Consider the following 20,881-nt stretch of genomic DNA (forward strand, 5'->3'; position numbering starts at 1 on the left):
TCGGTGCCAAGGTAAATAGAGGAACCACCTTTAAACCCTAACATCTGAGACGACATCATGTTGGCTGAGACGTTACACACTGCAAGGAAATAAATTACTCATCTTTTGGCATGGCATTTTCTGCCACAGAGAAATAATTTTCTAAAGGGCATCTTGGTAGTATGAAAGCAGGATTCAGGAGGTTCCCAAAGAGAGCCATAAACCCAGCCCCGCAGCCAGCTGGCTATGTCTAGGTGACAACAGAATATATGAGCTGTTCAGAGACATGGACTCAGGCTTGCTGGGGGACTTAGAGGTAATCTAGACCATTCGTATCGAAAATCAGTTATCTAGAATATGCATCCTTTTTTGCCCACATGTGGTTTGATTAATTCTTGATTGCTTTTCCCATCAAAACTCCAGAACCACTTGTGCCTGTGGACCTAAGATACCATTCACTCTTCATTACTACCCGCACTGAGTCTACCCTGCATCCCTGAACTTACCTACATCTGCAATCTTCCCCCTAATTGTGACTCTGGATCTTTATTATCCAGAGTAAGAAAAAGTTAACTGAGGCCATTTGTCAGAATTTGTTGATGACAGTCTTGCTCCAAGTGTCAGTTGCTTTTAGCTAATAAAGCACTCATTAGGAGCAGAGGACCTGAGGTTTTGGTTTTGGTTTGCTTCTTTTTTTCCCTCCACCACGGCTTCTCGAAAATGACCTTTTAGAGCCGCAAAAGAATGGCAATATGTGCTGTCCTGAATTGTACTGTACAGATTTCATTTTTATATCCAAGGGGAACTGTTCCTTGGCAATTATTTTTTTTCAACTTTTGATAATCAGGCTAAAGATCTGAGAACATCCCTTTGGCTACTCATTTTATATCTGCCTCAGAAAACCACAGTCTTTGCCAGAATCAGCCAAAGAGAATGAGTCCCATGTGGGGGCCAAATTCCTAGCCAAAATATTGAGGCTCAGAATTTTTTTTTTCTAAATACATAGTTAAATAGCTTTTTTAAAGACCAAGGTTAAACACAGACCATAACATCTGCAGCGAATATAGCGCCAGTACTTAGAAGGAAGTTTATTATTATTTTTTTTTTCCAACATTCTGCTTGAAGGTGTTCTCAGGTCAATGAAAGGACTAGATATCAAAAACCAGATCCACTTTTTTTTTTTCTAAAGAGCATGAGTGGGGGTGGGGGGAGGTAGAGAGCAGAGGAAGAGAGAGGGAGGGAGAGAGAGAGAGAGAGAGAGAGAGAGAGAACCCTAAGCATACTCCATGCTCAATGTAGAACCTGACTCGGAGCTCAATCCCATGACCCTGGGATCGTGACCTGAGCCGAAATCAAGAGCTGGACGCTCACCAGACTGAGCCACCCAGGCATCCTCCAAATCCACTTTTTGATGAGAGTTTTCAGAATGTTTCTCACTCCAAGTTTAGATGGTTCTTAGAGGTGTCACTGCATCGTATTTGCTGACCCAGCTTTGGCCTGTGGTGTGCTTCCCTGGGGGGATCTGAGGAGGTGGAGTTCCTTACCTTTTCCTCCTTGACAATGCCCAAGGGCAGCCCGACAATGCCCAAGGGCAGCCCCACCCTCCCACACCCTTGGGACACCATCCTCTGTCAGGATTGAAAAAGTCATTTATTTTAAATAAGAAAATTTCAAAATTTGCTGAGAAGTAAGACATCTTGAATTTGCATAGTGGTCTAAATTTAAAAAAAAATTTTTTAATGTTTATTCATTTATTTTTGAGAGAGAGAGAAAGAGAGGGGAAGAGCAGAGAGAGAAGGAGATGCAGAATCCAAAGCAGGCTCCAGGCCCAGAGCTGTCAGCACAGAGCCCGACACAGGGCACAAACCCATGAACCGTGAGACTGTGACCTGAGCCAAAGTCAGACGCTTAACCCGCTGAGCCACCCAGGAGCCCCTAAATTTTTGTTTTTTTAGTGATCAGATACCTCTAATTAGCGAAAGATGGTAGTAAAAGGAAAACAAGGGTGAGGGGGGATGGGTGGGTAGAGACTGGGTTAGATATCTCTTCATTTAAAATTGGTTCAAGTTTTTGTTTTTCTTCTTGTTCCAGCATGGGATCTGAATCCATGTGAGTAAAATAAAGAATCAAGGCAGTTATCAAGCTTAAGAAACTATTGCTAAGGAACTTTGGCGTGGATTCATTAGAGCAGTGGTTTTTCAGGCTAAAATACACCCAAAGAGGGACTGACCATCATGAGCTCTGTTTTGTGAGACATGAAGGTCTCATGGAACTAGCACTAACCTGTCAAGATGAAGTAAAGGCTTTAATTCTGATTCAAATCTTTTCAGCCATTTCAGCTTCCAACTTTTATGGACATTGTTCCCTACTCCCTGGTCAGTTAAATAAAGCTGTAAGTCAGTGTGAAGAATAAAGGCCAATTATCCTGGTCCCTGGTCACAGCTTAAAACCCTTCCCAGAAAGCTAGAAGAGCATATTTTTCCAGGTGGTGTGGAGATACTCTTTGAGGTGCTGTGTGGTTGATAGGAATATCCTCAAAGGGAAAATATTTGCTAGAAAAGAGAGCATAGATCGGGAAGAGAAATCAAACAGATTCCCTTGGATGTCAGTGTAGAAGTCTAAAGTTTTATGATTTTACTTGTGCTTCTGGCCCCAAGATCTATAAATAGATAAAAAAAAAAAAAAAAAAAACCACCAACCCTCAGAATTGAGGAGGGAATAGCCCTCTGTTTTCTCACTTTGGCCTCCAGATTCCCTTGGCTCTCCTGCCACATTTCTCCTCCTCCTTTCTGAAGTGTTTAGAATTTCTTTGCATACTGAGTATGTGCATTCTTCCAGATGCACATACCTACCACATTTCCCACAGTTGAACTGTAGAAGGGATGGTTTGTCCTGTAAGAATTTGGGTATAATATTTATTGTCAGACTAATTTAAATTCACATGAAAAGGTCTAGTTACTATGACCAGCAAAATAACCTATTACGAGAACCCTGTTCCGATTTAAAATGGAAACGTATCTCAAGGCTAAAGAATGAGCATAATACTTTGCCATTTAAAAATATATTAAGTCATAAGAATTCTAATTTCTCATGCCTGTCATCTAATTTTGTCTCGTAGCATCACAATTCATAGTGGGGGACGGAGCATTTCAGTGACTGCTATCACAGCAGTTTAGAGGAGATGTTCAGATTTTGAATCTAATTTGTATTCCAGTGTCTCTTGAATTTATTGGATGCCTGTATATTTACTGGCAAATGCAGATGCTTAAAAATAGGCAATGTCATCTAATGCCGTATAATTATAATTTAGAACAGCACTGCACAATCCAAAAAATTGTTTTATTAAGCCAGTTTTATCTTTAACCTCTTCCTCTGTGACTCTGGTCAGCATCAGACCCTCAAAATAATTCACGTTAGCATCCCAGTAAGGGTGACAAAGTGAATCCAAGAATTAGTTCTCTCCCAGTGTCCTCGAAACACCAGACATAACCTCTGAAGTTTTTTTTTTTTTCCTCCAGTAGATACGACATTTATAAAATTTGCTGAGTGTAACGCAAGGGAAGCAACATCTGGCAGCTTTCACCTTCTGCTCTCAACGAATGAAAATCATTTACTCAGTGGGAGGCCCTGTCGCCAGAGATGCTTGGGAAAGAAAGTTTCTAACTGAAGTTTATAATCTCTTCCAGCCCTAATATGTGACTTTGCTAAACAATTGTTTAAGAACCCATGGAGAACACATAGTTACCTGTATTTTCAGCTGTGTGTCAAAAACACGAAACCTACAGATTCTGCCCCAGTTAACAAAAATAGAGTAAACCGAGGCAGGGGCTCCTGACTCTGTCACTTGTGTTCACCTTTCCTCAGGCATCCATGCCTCTTGCTCCCTTTACTCAGAAACTGCCACCGCCTCTCGGAAACTTAAAAAGAGCTGTTAACCAGTTTGTATCATTTATACACCTTGACTGTTCACACTACCAATGACAGTAAAAGGCATGTTTACTTTTTAAAGGGATTCTGTGTATCAGCAGACTGCATAGGGAATTGGAGTTGTAGGTGCGGGAAGGCTTTGAAAAGCCACCCGATTTCATCAGTCAGTGTGAAGGTGAGATCCAAACCCAGTGATGTCTACCCCCTACTCCCCAGGAAGGTGGATTGCCTGCAGGTACCGACTCTGAGGGTTTCAAGTGTGGAAGAAAATCCTCCCCCTGCTCCGAGATTTGTCGTGCCTGGGCCAGGCCAGTCTGCAGGCAGGTCTCCTCTCTTTAGCTCCTCCTGCCCAACCAGACTGGCACCCTCCTGTCCATAGCACAGGACCTTCAGGAGCTGTGTGGGTGCCTGTTCCTTTGTGGTCAGAATGACTGGAATTTGGTTCATATTTATTAGAGGTTTCTTTTAAAGTTAGAACTTCTGGGGTGACTGGGTGGCTTAGTCGGTTAAGTGTCTGACCGGCTCAGGTCATGATCTCATGGCCTGTGAGTTCGAGCCCCGCATCAGGCTCTGTGCTGACAGCTCGGAGCCTGGAGCCTGCTTCAGATTCTGTGTCTCCCTCTCTCTCTGACCCTCCCCCTTTCACTGTCTGTCTCTCTCTGTCTCAAAAATAAACATTAAAAACAAAAAATTAAAAAAAATAAAAATAAAAAAATAAAGTTAGAACTTCCCAGAGCGCCTGGGTGGCTCAGCTGGTTGAGCATCCGACTCTTGGTTTCAACTCGGGTCATGGTCTCATGGTTCAGGGGTTTGAGCCCTGCCTTGGGCTCTGTGCTGACAGCATGAAGCCTGTTTGGGATTTTCTCTCTCCCTCTCTCTCTCTGCCCCTCCCCCAGTCACACTTGCACTGTCTCAAAAATTTTTAAAAAAGTTAAAAAAAAATACAATTAGAACTACCCTACCCTCTCTGATATTCCAGACAAACAACTAGGTCACTAGGATATATTTCCTTCACTGATTACTTTGTTGAGAATAAAGTAGTAATGGGGTACCTACATGGCTCATTTTTACGTGTTTGACTCTTGGTTTCAGCTCAGATCATGATCTCAGTTTTCATGACATCTGACAGTGCAGAAGCTGGTTGGGATTCTCTCTCTCCCTCTCTCTCAAAATATAGAAATAAACATTTTTAAAAAGAAAGTATTAGTACTAAAAATAATAGTTTTACTTATATAAATATATATAAAAGATATAATCATAAAAAAATAATGAAATGGTAATATTACTGATGCCCAGTATTACTTCATTTAGGTCATTGTACATCTGTTTATACCCCTCATAGATAAATGCACTTGCATTTCCCAGGAGTTTTTTAATAGGCTACTTGTCCATTTGAAATCGGTGACCAGTAATTTCAGTAGGAAGTTATAGAGCACCTCCTAAGTGTCAGGCACTCACTGATGACCAAACAAGAAATCAATCCCAGAGGAAGAGAATCAGCCGTGGTCCTTCACTGCAGTCCACACCCATCCAGTAGGCTCCTCTTCTAATAGTTCATGATGTAATATATTCTATAATAAGATTTTGAGCCATTTTGAGTTACGGTATTAAACCATAAAAACATACAAGCCTAACTTTAGACATATTTTGCAACTTTCACTGTATACATCAAAAGAGAGCACTTTCAGTACTTTTCCCAACTTTTCTGATTGTATACACTACAGTGTAATTTACAGTTTTCTTGATGAATACAACACATTAAAAAAGAACAGAGAAGTCAATGTCCCTTAAATGTACTGTCATATTTTTACTTTTATGCCTTTCCATGCTAAACATTTCACTTCATGAAAGCAATAATCGTCTACCTTGTTGACTTGTGAATATCCAGCTCCTGAAACAGTTCCTCCTGTTTGGCAGTGCGTAAGGGTCACTGAATGAATCACCCTTCTTAGACACTTCCCCTCCTCCCCACCCAAAGCTTTCTTCAAGTTCAGTTCAAGCCCCACATCCTCTAAAAGACCCTCCCTTATGTAGATGTTCTGCTTCATATGGTACATTACTAAGGCAGTACCTGTGCATCTAACTTGCATACTTTTTAGAAACTTTTGCCGTAAACATATTTTCATTATAGTCTATGGATCCTTAATTAGTGTTCTACTCCTGCGTTTCATCCCCCATCCCCAAATACATTTAACACATACAAATATACATATAAGTATTCAGCCAACTCATGTAAAATAGATGAGCAGTTAATCATACTATTCATTCAACAAACATTCATAGAGTTCCTGCTGAGTCCCTGGTATCCTTCTGGGAATGGCCACTACAGCACTAGGTGACACCTATCCCTCTGCTCTTGGAGCTTATTATCTACCAACAGGAGACAACCAAGAAAACAAATGAATAAATAAATGAGGAATACAAGAATATCAGGTACTGATAAGGGCCATGAGAAAAGTATGTGCAAGGGTGTGACTAGAGGTTAAAACATAAAAGGAAAAGGAAAAGGAAACAATCAGTTGATGATGTCCTCTGATGAGTTAGCAGTTGATCTGACACCTGAGCAGCAGGGAGCAGTACTGGAAAGATTTGAAAGAAGAGCCTGTGAAGTAGTTTGGGGTAGGAATGAGCTTGAGATATTGGTGTGAGGGTAGTGATGAAGAGGATGTCTGTGTAGAACATTAGTGGTTTGAGATGCTGCTAAGTAGAGATACAGCCAGTGAAGGTGTCCTGTAGGCAGCATGGGTTGGCGTCCTGGTGGAGGTGATGGTGACGAGAGGGGATTGGGGGCAGGTGTAAAAATTAGCATATGGCACGCATACAACATGCCCAGAGGAGATGAGAACCTACTGGGACTCTACAGCCATAGAAAAGATAGAAAACAGGAACTAAGTCATGGACATGTCAACATTTACAGGTAAAACTGAGGAATCTGCTAAGGAGACCAGGAAGCAAATAAGGAAGATACCTAAGAGAAAACAGTATCAGGAAGGAGAGAATAGTCAATCGTGCTGAGTACTGTTGAGGGGTCTACTCAAATGGGAACAAAAAATAAGTTAGTGATGCTGGGGTTGTGCTGACCTTTACAAGAGCAGTGGCTTTGTAGCTGTGGGTAGTAGCCCGTTTGGAGTGAGTTGAGAAGAGAAGAATTGAGAAGAAGTGGAGATAGCAAAAGTTAACCATTTAAGAAGCTTTGGAACTAGGAATGAAAAAGTTGAAGCCGAAAGAAGATTGGGGGTTAAAGGAGGACCATTTTGTGTTTGATTTTTACAGAGAGTTACTAGAATATGTTGGTAAGCAATGGGAAAACCAAGTATAGAGGAAATGAAGGAGAAATCAATTAGGGGGTGAAAATGCAGAAGCAAACTCCTTAGAAAGTTGAAAGTGGTTGGCTTCCAAAGCCGGTTAGTGATCCGGTTCGTTTTTGATGGGTTCAGGGAATACCTATAAATATGAAGACTGTTTCACAATACAGAAATATTTCTGTATTAAAATGTTGAGAAATTAAAGCAGGCCAGTGGAGCCACCTGAACTTGCTGATTTTCAGCCATTTTTTACATGCAAAAATACCATTTTTCTGTGGCCCAAACTTACAATAATACATATATATAAAACAGCTGAGAATACACAAATTACAATAGATGAAGAACTTATGGATATTTTCCATTTTCTCTTTTCTCTAAGTTTTATGAAGTACTTTCGAATAATTTTAAAACAAGTATAAGGGAAATATTAAATGCCTCTTATACTGAATACTGTGCATTTCAGCTTAATCTTCAGGTTAAGTCATAATAATTGCTTAAAAGAACAGCAAAGGCAGAAGCAGCTCTGTGTAATTATTCTAGTTTTAACTGAACCTTTGCGTTCTGTTCTAAAGGATTAAACCATCTAGTACATACTTCAAGATTCCTTAGGATCTTTGTTTCTTAGTGACTCAGATGTAAAAACAAACAAAAAAGAACTTCAAGTGAATCTATGTGTTTTACAAGATTTATCTTTAAAAATGTATCTATTGGCTTAAATGTTTGCATTGTCTTTTGTCGCAGGCTTATTTATATTTATTTTCCACTGTGCTATGAAGGAGAATGTCCAGAAACAGTGGAGGCGTCATCTCTGCTGTGGTAGATTTCGGTTAGCAGACAACTCAGGTAAAGGGGCATGTTGGCAATCGGTTTTATACCTGAGGTCAATCAGAAACCTTTGTCATTTGGTCTTCCATTGTCAGAACAACCCAGTCCCGATGGCAGAAAATTGTAAAGGTGGAGGATGTGAAGATGCTTAGTTGGAGTCTCAGAACATTAGGACTGTAGGAGATCTGAGGGCTCTGGGCCTCACCCTTCTGTTCTGCAGAGAAGCATGAATTCCAGCCAGGTGTGAGTTGCCCAGGGCTCTGTGTCTACTTTAACAACTCCGACATCCAGAGGTTCCACTATAACATGTGCACCTTTCCATGTTTTTGAGGTCCTCAATCACATTATTAGGCACAGAGATTTTTCTTATTATAAAAAAAAATACTTGAAGAATAGTATTACTTTTTTTTTGGCAGTGATTGCTTCTCACCCTTACAAAATTAAAGTCAGATTTTAAACAATACGTGCAACGGGTCAAATTAAGAAACTTACTTCAGTTTATTATTGTTCATATGCCAACCTCTTCTCTGAGCCATTGCTAGCATATAAGAAAATGGGAGGCCTTGGATAAGTTTCTTAATGTGGTGATGATTCTTCACAGGACATATTCCCCCTAAAGCAGGTTCATGAAGAGATATTATTTCTTTCAGACTGGAGCAAGACAGCTACCAATATCATCAAGAAAAGTTCTGATAATCTAGGAAAATCTTTGTCCTCAAGCTCCATTGGGTCCAACTCAACATACCTTACATCCAAATCTAAATCCAGCTCTACCACCTACTTCAAAAGGAATAGCCACACCGGTGAGTTATTCTGGCGGTGGGAAAGATGTTCTCTGGTACATTTCTCATCATATTTTTATTGCAGTTGCCATATCATGAAGATTGATAGATCACAGTGCCCATGAGGGTGCTTATGTTAGATTTATGAAAATCAAAATGTATTTGAAGACCTTATCCAGCACTTTTGTGAATATTTTGTCTTTTTTTAAACCTTTACAACCAAAATTGAATCCACATAGCCATATTATTGCCTCTGAATATTATTTACTTCATTTGATTCAAAGATTAGTTTTCTTTTTAAAATATGGTATCTGAGTTTAAAAGTTATGATTTTACTTTAAAAATATAGAAATTGAGTTGTAATTATTCACAAGAAAGCATATTTCATGTTTCATAACTTACTATGAAAGTTAGTTGGCAAGTTGACATAGGAACAGGTGGAAACACCATCCAGGATGTATGTTACATTTGAGAATCAATTCCTTAACCATTGGATGTGTTATTGGAAGACGCTGTGTAAGTCCCTGAATAAATATGATAGAGAACATAATATTTGGAAAGTGATACAGGATGGTGAGAAACACCATCTTTGTTCATCTCCTGGTACTACTTGATATTTACAGTGACCACAGGTTGTAACACTGAGCATGTGTATGACCAATCCTGAAGACAGTGTGGAAATAAAGACTCTCTTGCAGTACTTGATAGCCAGCAAATGGTGTGAAATGTTGCAATCTTTTAATAGTTCTAATGAAAAGAGAAGAATTTCCACTTTGAAATACTAAATATACCTCAAGCAAACAGCTGTCACCACTTAGCACCCAACACTTTCCTCATTAAAGATGCTTCTAAAAGGATAATAGAAATAACTTTTTAAGTCTGAATTTGTTTAGTTATTAAACATAAGCAGAGGTGAATGGCACTGAAGAGATTAATATTTGGTATTTTGCAAATAGTATGATGTGCAGTGTATATGTAAATGTTCACATTGCAAACACTTAAATTTCAAATGACCTGCATATACATTTGAATCCTTCCACATGTCCCTGCTTGCACCACGATCTGTGTACCTTGCCACTGGAATGGCCACTGCCTGAGATTTAAGATAGCATTATGGAAAAATGTTTGAGGGTTAGAGAGTTTGTTAATTCCAAAATTCTTAAGATCTAAAAACTTGGAACAGGTTAGGACAGCAGTTTTCAAAGCTTCTTAGAGAAAGGACATTTCTGAGAATCAAATAAAAGCTGTGGACTCTCTTCCAGAATAAGATACAGCCTCTGAGTCCTGTATGCAAACAGTCTACCTCAATTAAGAGGTCTGTGTATCCTTCTTTAAATACCTCTGTAAGAAATTTGGTGACAGGTATATAGTCTGACATAGGTTATTCTACCTAATTGGTAGTTTCCTGGCACAAAATACATTTTACTTATAATGAATGAATTTTTTACTTTATTTAGTCAACCTTAAAATTAGATACATATATGATCATTTCAATGGATGCAGAGAAAGAATTTGACAGAATACAACATCAATTCATGATAAAAAACAAAGTAGGTTTTAGAGGAACATATCTCAACATAATAAAAGCCATATATGAAAATCCCACAGCTAACATCATACTCAGTGGTGAAAACAGAGCTTTTCCTCTAAGATCAGGAGGAACAAGACAAGGATGTCCACTCTTACCACTTTTATTCAACATAGTATTGGAAGTCCTAGCCATAGCAATAAGACAAGAAAAAGAAAAGGCATCCAAGTTGGTAAGAAAGAAGAAAAACTTTCATTATTTGTAGATGACATGATATTATATATGGAAAACCCTAAAGACTCTATCAAGATTACTATAAGTGATAAATGAATTCAGTAAAGTTATAGGATACAAAGCTAATATTCAGGAATCTATTGCATTTTCTATACACTAATAATAAGGTGGCAGATAAATTAAGAAAACAATCTCATTTATAAGAAAAAAATACTCATTTTGCCTACCCTTCGAAAAGGCAAATAGCGTGTATTCTATATCAGTTATGAATGAATAGGGATTTGACCAAATTGTTGTCCTCTTAACACATGTGAGAATAGCTAGAAAAATGTCACCAGGGGAGAGATGATGACAGATAGATCATTTGGAACAGGGGACATTTTGGAAGTAGTAATGAAATATTTAGAAGTATTTAAGGATCATGGATAAAACTGACTAAAAGATAAAAGGAAATTCAGAAATTGAGGTACCAAAGAAAAACTTTGCTATTTTAAAATGTTATGTATGTTTTTTTTAAGGAATGTATTCATGTTTTTCTGTTTCCCATAACAAAACCCTTGGGGTTAAATGAGTTCTTGTCATCTAGCATAAAGATATAGTCAGCTGTATGACATTACTTCTGCGATATAGTAATTGATGGTTTCCAATCAACTGATGTATGAATGACCTTTAGCTACATAGCCATTTCTCAGTAGGACTGCTGGTGTACTTGGGTCACTCAGAGTATGCAAAAAGTCACTGCATATTCATCATGGATATCTAGTTAATTTATTTCTTGGAATTGATCTAGAAATTCATATGTTTATGGTGTAGATAATGTCTTCTAAGAGCATTCCTTCAGCAAAAGTGGATCATTCAGGTAAACTTCTATTACTTTTTGAATGCATGAATTTTTTGCAAGGTAATAAAAGAATGTTTGCATGGATTAAACTAAGACTCTTGCTGCGCCAGCAAAATTGCTTGTTCTTTACGATACTTCTCGGCTAGCACAATGACAGTCCTGCACTGAGCTGGAATTCCTGAAATTTCAAATGGTTGTGGCTGTGCTGGCTCTTCTCTGCATGGGGGTGTCTGCAAGCTGCTCCTTCTAGGAAATGTACCATGCTCTGGAGTTAAGGGATCACATATAAGGTAGAATAGTGGGGGGCGGGGAAAGCAGTACTTGAGAAGTTTGTTATAGAAGTTTGTTATAGAAACTCTTTACTCTTCCATTGCTCTTATGAATTACTGGATATGTCATGGTACATTCATAGAAGTCATAATAGAGAAATTATCAGTTCCAAGCCTGCTTTTTGAAGATTTTTGTCTGCTTGACATTTCAGCCTAGGTCAAATAATAGTTCATTTCCCTAGCCCCTGGTTTTCAAACTTGCAGCTACAACCAAAATCTCTATTGTTATTGATGTAATATCTAACCAGAGGATTGGGAATAGCATATATACTGAAATATAGCCCTTGCTCAGAGTTTTACTTTATTGACTATGAAGACCCAGAAAATTGGGTCACATATTTGGAAGGGACCTAATCAAAATATCTAAAAGGTGTCAAGCCACTGAAAGTTGTCACTGAAGCAAAATGAGTGTATCCTTAAAGCTTCTTTGAGTATGTGTGGTTTTCTAAAAACGTTAAGCACAAATTATTTGTTACTGATAATCTAAATCAATAGAAAAATCCCCAGCAGAAAACCAATGGCTAGTGAATATATGAACTGAAAGAAACACAGAATCAATCAGCTTGCTGAGAGCTAAATGGGGAGGGGCCCTTCTACAATGACTCCCTAAACCTTTTTCTCACCAGTCCTGGTATGTGATCATTCTGCCGTGCTTCATGAGCCATGTATTCTCTCTTTCTTCCTTTAGTATGGGATGAACACAACATTTCCTCTTTTAGTCTTCATTTTATTTAGTGTCTGTTTCAACATAGGACAACAGTTAAACAATTTGAGTCATTTCCAAAGACAACAGATACAGTGATGATGGCTTTTATCAATTACTGATGGATTTTTAATGTTGTGTCACATACTGGGTGCAGCTTACTCAAAGCATAAACATGCCTGCAATGAACATTCCAGATTTGGAGCCATGATTCCTTGAAGCAGTTTTTCATCATAGAGTTTTAGCTTCTTCTGCAGTGAATAGAGAAGATACAATGTAGAGAACTGAGTGCTTTGTAAAAGGTCACATTTGCTCCTTCATTTGGTGTGAAATCTCTGTGGTTAATTTTTGAGTAGAATTTTTCTCCAAAATGTGTTGGAAAGGGGAGGAGTGTAGATACTTACAAGAAGGTATTTATAGGGTAAATGAAAACAGCCATATGTATTTAAAAATAATAGAGCTTATGTGAATTTCAGAGACTATCTGAACCAATTTTAGAAAGGTTTTGGGTCTAGAGAAATAGTATTTAAATTGTATATGATATTGAGTGTTGAATCACTGAATTGTACACCTGAAACCACTATTACACGGTATGTTAATTAACTGGAATTTAAATAAAAACTTATACATAAATTAATGAATTAATTTGAGAAATTCAGAGCAGAAATGTATTTAGCAGTCCTTTATTACTATCAATTATTTTGATATTATTGCCATCAGCAATAACATCATCCTGAGACTATGGCATAGTTAATAAAATACCCTTTCATGTTTATTTTCATTCACTTTATTCCCCCAAATCCTTTAAATTATATTTTATAAAAACTTCCTTTACGAAAAGTGTCAAACATATATAAAAACTAGAGAGGACAGTATGATGAATCCCCTTGTGCCTGTCAACTCATGGTCACCTTCCCATTTCTCCCTCCCTGTATTGTTTGGAAATCATATCTTGGACATCAAACATTTCTTCCATAGATGTTTTGGCATCTTTTATTTGTTATATAATCTGTCCCTGCTTTTTTTGAGTTATTTGCCAAGTATATTTTTGTAGCAATTTTCTAATTATTCTATTCATTGACTCTGAAAAATACCACTTACGGTAATATTTCTTGAAACAAATTCCAACACAAATTACTAGAAGGCAAATTAGCATTCATTCATGCATGGGAATGCACTTTGAAGATGAAAAGCATAAAATTTTGGAGCTGCCTGTTACCTAACCTAAGAAAGAAACAGAGCTTCATTTTCTTTACGTATTTCTTTAATGTGCAAAATAGTGTCCAGTCTGGTGGCCCTTAGGCATGTCACCCACTCATCTTGTAGCCTAACTCTTTGTATCATTTCTTTCAGACAATGCTTCCATGAACAAGTCCTTGTCCAAATTGACCCATGCCGATGGAGAACAAACATCAATCATCCCCGTCCACCAGGTCATTGATAAAGTCAAGGGTTATTGCAATGCTCATTCAGATAACTTCTATAAAAATATTATCATGTCAGACACCTTCAGCCACAGCACAAAGTTTTAATGTGTTTAGTAGAATAAAGAAGAATCTGTCTACAGAAATGTGAAAATCTGCAAGCTGTGGAAGCTATGACTGGCACTTGTGAACGTGCTATGACCTAGGTAACTGCATGTTCATATAGGAGGAATGTATTTTGTTAAGAAGGCTTTTGTAAAATTTTAAAATCTGTCTTTCAGTGTATTTCTTCCATGGGGGCATTTCCACCATCACTAAAACTTTAGTACTGAGAGTAACATGACCCAGTAGGTACAGGGGATATGAATTTTTTAAATATATAATTGGATCAGACTCATCAGAACTCGGGGAGCCAGGGGACATTAAAGTTAGCAGACAAGGGAGGGGCAGAGCTAGGAAAGTGTAGTTGATGGCTCATAAACACCCCACTTTTAGGTTTTGGATATGGCCATTGGCTACATCATCTTTCTCAACAGTGAGAAACATACAACTAGTCATAACTAAGTTCTGGTGCTAGTTTCTATGAATGCAGTAGCATTTCTACATTTTCAATAACATTTCAACCACAGATACAAAAGAATACTTAATGTCTGATCCAAAGATTGGGAAGGAATTCTTTCTTATTCTACCAAATGCTTAACCTTCAGGACATTAATATGCTTAAGAAAGAAAGAATTTCCAAAATTTTGACCCAGTTAATATGAGACTCTGTAAATTTCTACTATTTCACTTATCCTACGCCAGACACAAGGCTTAAGCGTCATCATTAACTAGAATTTAATCCCATACATTTGAATCAAGTATAATGTTGATTTTCCATTAATGTAGACTTCCCACTACTTGTTGAAGAATGAATCCCTTAGACCTCTGTTTTTTCTCCCCTACTGTCGTTTGAACCCAAAGACTTATGGGAGGAACAAGAATTTCCATTAAGCATATTGTGTATAATAGTCTCTCCCTTTTAGGAAATATAATCATTGAGACTCTATGGTCCTGTTCTTGCCCTAGAGACTAAGACATTTCCATTTGCACAATTAGAAAGCCTCTTCCTTTTCAAGCGCTTTGTTCCAGAGAATATAAACTGAGGCATAGGGGTAACTTGTCATAATCAAAATAATTTATAAGCACGTGGGTCTGCAATTGCTAGTCTAAAAACCATTTGTACATAAGTCCTCTGATTCTAAGAGCCAGAGCAGATCTGGCAAGATAGATGGTGTGTTTTTTATGGATTAGGTTTCTGTATGCAAGGCATGTATATTAAGCAGTTTTCTTAATTTTCAAACTACCCTAAGTAATATGCTTGCTAGTGAATGTGTTGGAGACGATAATTTAAATTGTCTTTAAGTGATAGAGTTGTATCTAGGTCCTTAGAAATTGGTCTCAGTACATATTGTACCTTTATATTTGCTCTGAGTTATCTGTGAAGTATCAGGTTCTGGGAGACATCAGCCTAAGTGACCAGGAGAGAAGACATTCTGGCACCACCAATCTACTTAAAGGCAGAAGCCAGGACTGAGCACTTGAGAGCCTTTCTCTCTGCTCAAAAAACAGGTGGCTCTCAGTCTGAGACCTAGGAGAGTTGTCAGGCTGTACAGCATCTGAGGGGCCTCTCACCTTTTGCTGATCTTTAGTCATAAAGCTATTTGCCAGACTTGACTGGATGGTAAGATAATATGGTGTGGGGTTTTATTACCATTTCATTTTGCAGCAGCATGGAACATTGCCCTAGGAGACATGAGCATTCCCTGGCTTGGCTTTCACAAGGGAGGAGTGTATATAGTAGGAAAGGATAATAAATCTTAAGGTCACTAAGATTCACTACAGGAGAGCCAAATCCTTTTCTATAGGCGTATTATTAACAGACTGCTTATTCTGGCAGAGGTTACATGTAGATGAAAATCAATCATAAATAGTCACTGAATCTTCATACACTTTTCCCCAAGCCTTAGAGATTCGTGATAGAATGTCATTAGCTTTCTACTATATTTCTATCCCAAAGCTCCTATTTAATTAATAGTAACTGAGAGATAGCTTCCAAAGTGGCTTTGATTTCTACTCATATTCATTCAGATCTGGGAAAATGTTTTCTTTTTTTTTCATATTTGACAACGATGTCAACTCTGAGTTAGAAATTTCCAGTAATCAGGTAAGGAGAGATGAAGAAACGGCTGAGTAAAAGCATTTGCAGGTGGATTTAAGACTGAGCCAAATTCTACGCTCCGTTCCGTGCATGGGCTTTGCACCTTCGTTGGGTTGCCTCAGAACAGAATTGCAGGAATTTAGCTGTGGAGCCAAAATTTAGGTTAGCCTAACCTTGAGAATAGTATCAATTCAGCTCCCCTGTTTTTGTTTTTAATTCTTTTTCCTCTTTTTTTTTAACTGCATTGTGTCCATCTAGGGTCCTCAGATATCATCGTCTATTCTTATCATTGTTCCCTGCATCGTAAAGCTTTTCTTTGTCCATCATTGGCATAGACTGTTTTGTACATATTTATTTATTTGTGTTTATAAATGCCAGCTCGTTTCGTATCTTAGCTTTATATTGCCTGGATTTATTATTTTTATAATTAACTTTCTTTGGGAGAGACTGTATGTATACATATGTTTTTCTGAATACTTTGTGAAATCGTTTTCTGGAGCAATATCTTTGAATATGATGAATAAACATGACTGTGAGTGCAAATTAGAATTAGTAGTAAGAAGCTACTATAGCTGATTTGCCATTTTAATTAAATGGAAAGTGTTTTTCAAATAAATACTTATGTTGTTCGTGTTCCAAATTATTCAATTCCTTTATGAGTAAGCATTTTGATTTCTGACTCTTAAATAGGAAAAGATCATTTGACAGCCGGAAAATAACCCGCCACCAATTAAACCAGTGACATGATGCTACTTTGCCAAAACACTGAGAATGAATATATTACAAAGATCCAGTTCACTGGGGATTAATGCATGTGGAAGTTCTTGAATTTTCTTAAAACGATTGATGTGAAGCCAAGCTTTGGAGGATGAGAAATAATGTAGGTTCCTTTCTGAGGGTGTCTTCAGCATCTTGAAAAAGAGAACCAAGTCAGTAATATTATGTGAAGTTAGGTCCTGAGGTGTTTTTTTCACATTTATAGTTGCTGTTTTCATTGTGGGAATCTTAGAAAATGACAGAATTTAGCCAGCTTCACTTGCATGATTAGAACAGAACCTCCCCACAGCCCTTTAGTGTGGTTATTTCGGATAACTCTTTTCTGCAGAGGGCCAAGGCCAATTTGGCTCACAACCCTACTCAGTGCTAAGTTGTGAGGCGTGTTGGCCGGTCACCGTGAAATCAGGTCTTCTGAGCCAATGTTCACAACTCCCGGCCAAGCCATGGTAAGAAAACTGACAAGTGGTTTCTTAAGATTCATCTACAGTAATATAGAAGCAGGCCACTTCGGAAAGCCCAGGGAGTAGCCACAGCAAGCAGACGGGAAACACTGATTTGATTCGCAGGCTGGCCTGTGTTTGTAACATTGTGAAATGTGGAGGAATTGGGCTTTACACACACAGTGTTTTGGAAGCATTTCTGTTTTCAGTTGAATAAAATTCTACTTTTCTCATATAAAGGCATTTAAGATCTCTCTTTTCACTCTCTCACCCTCCCTTCTCACAAGCTTCCTCCTTTTCTCCCTCTGCCCTTCTTCCCTCTCCCTTCTTCTTCCCACCCTCCCTCTGCATTTTAAGGGAGAATACTTAAAGTAACAGTTTTCTTTTTCTGTTTCCCTAGAGAAAAGTAAGAATAAATGTGAAATATTCAAATGTTTGCATTTATATTCTATAGCCTGTCAAAACAAAAAATGGGAAAAAAAAAACCATGATGTGCTTTATTACCCCAAGCAGCTTCAGCCCAACGTGGGTAATTTGGACTTGATAGGAAAAAAATCAAATTTATAAACACGTTTGGATACCAAATACTTCTTTACTGCCTCTTCTAATTTTCAGTAGTATTCTATAAGGGAGTATTGTTGTTCTAGTCTTCCATTAGGGGAAATTGTTGATTAAAGATGGTGAGTAACCTGCTGTGGCCACATGGGAGGTAAGAGTGGGTTCAGACCTAAGTCCATTGGACTTTGTGTTCACTATTCTACATCAGAGTGCCTTGTGGCCTTCTTCAAAGAACCTGCACCTTAATGAAGGAAGGCATTCCAAGGATGGGATGCATGTCATGAGATTGCAATGAAAGCTTCCAGAACTTCAGATAGAAGCTCTGGACCAGCAATATGTCAGTGACGTTTTGGTCTTTGAAGTTCCAAGAGATTCTGGTAGGCTTCTCCTGACAGTAAGGAAAGTCATTCCAGGCATGGAAAGTCCATGGCAGTGAGTGCAACACAGCTGAGGTTGGCTTGACTGTGGGGTGGGGAGCTGTGTGGAATCATCAAGAAGCTGAATCCAGCTCACAATGTAAGACTGGGTGTCTGTCTGGGGCAGACACAAGGGAGACCTACAGGCTCTAGGCAGGGAAGGAGCTGAATCCTCACTGCAAGGTGACTTTAGGATGGTGAGTGTAAAAAGCCATTTAGAAGGCACAGGGCCTGGACCCAGGAAGAACAGTGAGGAGGCCTTTGGAGAACTTGTCAGAAGAGCAAGGGAATTCAAGGAATGGTGTGTTGGCTCACAGGTTTTAAGGGAGTGATGACACCTTCCACAAGGCTTCCAAAGCAACACAAGCCCACCTTTACCAGGCATCAGCCCACTGTACTTAGAATGGTGGTGAGAGGTGCATGGGTGGCTCAGTCGGTTGAGCAGCTGACTTCAGCTCAGGTCATGATCTGGTTTGTGAGTTCGAGCCCCACGTCAGCTCGCTGCTGTCAGCACAGAGCCTGCTTCCCATTCTCTGTCCCCTTCTCTCTGGCCCCCCCTCCACTTGCAGTCTCCCCAACATAAACATGTTTAAAAAGGGGGTGAGGTCCCCAGTTGTTCCAGATGCCACAGGGTTAAAGGAGCTAAGAAACAAAGTAAGTCTTCCATGAAACAAAAGCTGCTTATATCAAGAAATGTGGCAGAAGGGGGGAGAAGAAGGGGTGGTCTTATGTGAAGGAGTACAGTTGACCCTTGAACAAGATGGGTTTGAACACAGATCCACATACACATGGGTTATTTGTATACTGCAAATGTGTTTTCCTTGTAATTTTAATAACGTTTTCTTTTCTCCAGCTTACTTTATTGTAAGAATACATTTACAAACTATGTGTTCATTGATTGTTTATGTATCAGTTAGGTTTCTGGCCAACAATCTGCTATTAGCAGTTAGGTTTTCGGGGAGTGAGCTTATGGTGGTTGTCAACTGCATGGAGGTAGGCACCCCTACCATGTTGTTCAAGGCTCAACTGTACAAACTTAAGGGACAGGTGTCTCATGGAGTTTTGTTTCTCATTTATGAATGGAATACAGTTAGTTGAAGGTGAAAAGGAAGGCAGAAGAGGGTGGATGTGTTTGTGGAAGGGTTCCAGAGGTGAGAGATTGAGAACTGCAGGGAGAGAGTTGACCTTGGCAAAGGGAAGAGACCGTGTCCTTTGAAGGTGGAAAAATGATTATTACATGAGACAAGGGGGCAGGGGGGATAACCAGACCGATAGTAAGGAAAGTTTGTTGAGTTTCCTGATTTTTATCAGTTAAAATAGTTAGAGGCTCATTTCACCTAAGAGAGGTAGTATCCGGATGAAGATCTGAGTAAAATTTAAAAGATTTAGAACAACCTTACAGGGAATGCAAATGCTTGGCTAGTTTACATTAAATAAATTAATAAGTGGTATTTGCCCTTAGAGTAGCTTTTACAAGTATATTCCCTAAGTCATCTCATTCAAATATTTTTATTTGATGTTTTTGAAAAGCTAGTTTATTTCAAGGTCATAACCAAACAATGTTCTGAAGTCTCAAACCTTATTGATCAAGGATTTACTTTAAACATTTATAAATAATTGGATGAGGAATTATTTCAGACAAACTCCAAAATCTTTTGAATCTTTCAAATGACATCTTCTGGTTGGCTTGACTTACTTTCATTCTGAATTCATTTAAATGATTTTTGTAAATTCAGGATGTAATTAGAATAAAATATTTGATATTCACATTAAATATATTTTAATATTAATATGGATAGTGTCTGGTCACAGTGCATTGAGAAAATAACAAAACAAAATAGAGTTTGAGTACTCTAGGAGCAAAAGAAAGACCTATAGAGCACTGCAATATTTTCCTGATTTTCCTGTTTCATCGTCCTGAATAAAGCTCAATCAATGAAGGATATTAAGTGATTACAACCATGTAGCCTTCCTACAACGAATTCACTGTTCAGAGCTAACAGATATGTCATGAAACTCTTTTAACTCAAAAGATAATATGTTTACCTGTAAAAATTTGAAATAAAACCATTACTGCCAAATTAGAGCTAATGGATCATCTTCCTTAACACGATAGCAATAAAATGCCCACATAAACTTGACACATTATATTATGCTGTTTTTTTTTAATTTCACATGTGTATGGCTTTTCTACTGAATGAGGTTAATATTAAAGGTTATGTATATGCTCGTCATTTTCATAGGTGATAGCACATTGCTAGCCATGTAACAGGTGTGTGTTTTTAATGTTTATTAAATTAAGCTGAAATACATATGTAGTTTGCTGGGTCCATTTGCATTTTATATTTTGCAAAAGTGGATCTCCAAAGTACCTTGGATTTTGGTGGGCTTGCAAGAACATAGATTAGAAATACAAAGTAAAGAGGAAAAGTGTATTAGAATTATGCTATCCAAGACCTTTACCCTAATTACTGTCTGTCACCTTATATGGTACAGGCAAGTGCAATAAGAAGTTAAAAAAATACCCATCAATTTGGTATTAACTCTAAATCCTTTTTAATGGTATTAGAAAAGGAACTAGGTTCAACTCAAGTCTGAAATAAATAAACATAT

At 38.2% G+C, this 20,881-nt stretch overlaps 1 protein-coding gene across 5 annotated transcripts in view; it reads left to right on the forward strand.

The window, feature by feature from the left end:
- ADGRG6 (adhesion G protein-coupled receptor G6) overlaps window positions 1–16,717 on the forward strand; it is a 139,331-nt gene extending 122,614 nt beyond the window's left edge. For 4 of the 5 annotated variants that reach the window (XM_043592481.1, XM_043592479.1, XM_043592482.1 and 1 more), the window contains 3 exons: window positions 7,953–8,054; window positions 8,687–8,839; window positions 13,807–16,717. In XM_043592481.1, the coding sequence (XP_043448416.1) occupies window positions 7,953–8,054; window positions 8,687–8,839; window positions 13,807–13,985 (434 nt within the window). In that variant the 3' untranslated portion in view covers window positions 13,986–16,717. Of the gene's footprint in view, window positions 1–7,952; window positions 8,055–8,686; window positions 8,840–11,393; window positions 11,440–13,806 lie in introns of all 5 variants that reach the window. The other variant, XM_043592483.1, reaches the window with a different exon arrangement.
- Window positions 16,718–20,881: the final 4,164 nt, after the last annotated feature.

The sequence above is a fragment of the Prionailurus bengalensis genome, chromosome B2 (assembly GCF_016509475.1).
Source record: "Prionailurus bengalensis isolate Pbe53 chromosome B2, Fcat_Pben_1.1_paternal_pri, whole genome shotgun sequence".
NCBI lineage: Eukaryota > Metazoa > Chordata > Mammalia > Carnivora > Felidae > Prionailurus > Prionailurus bengalensis.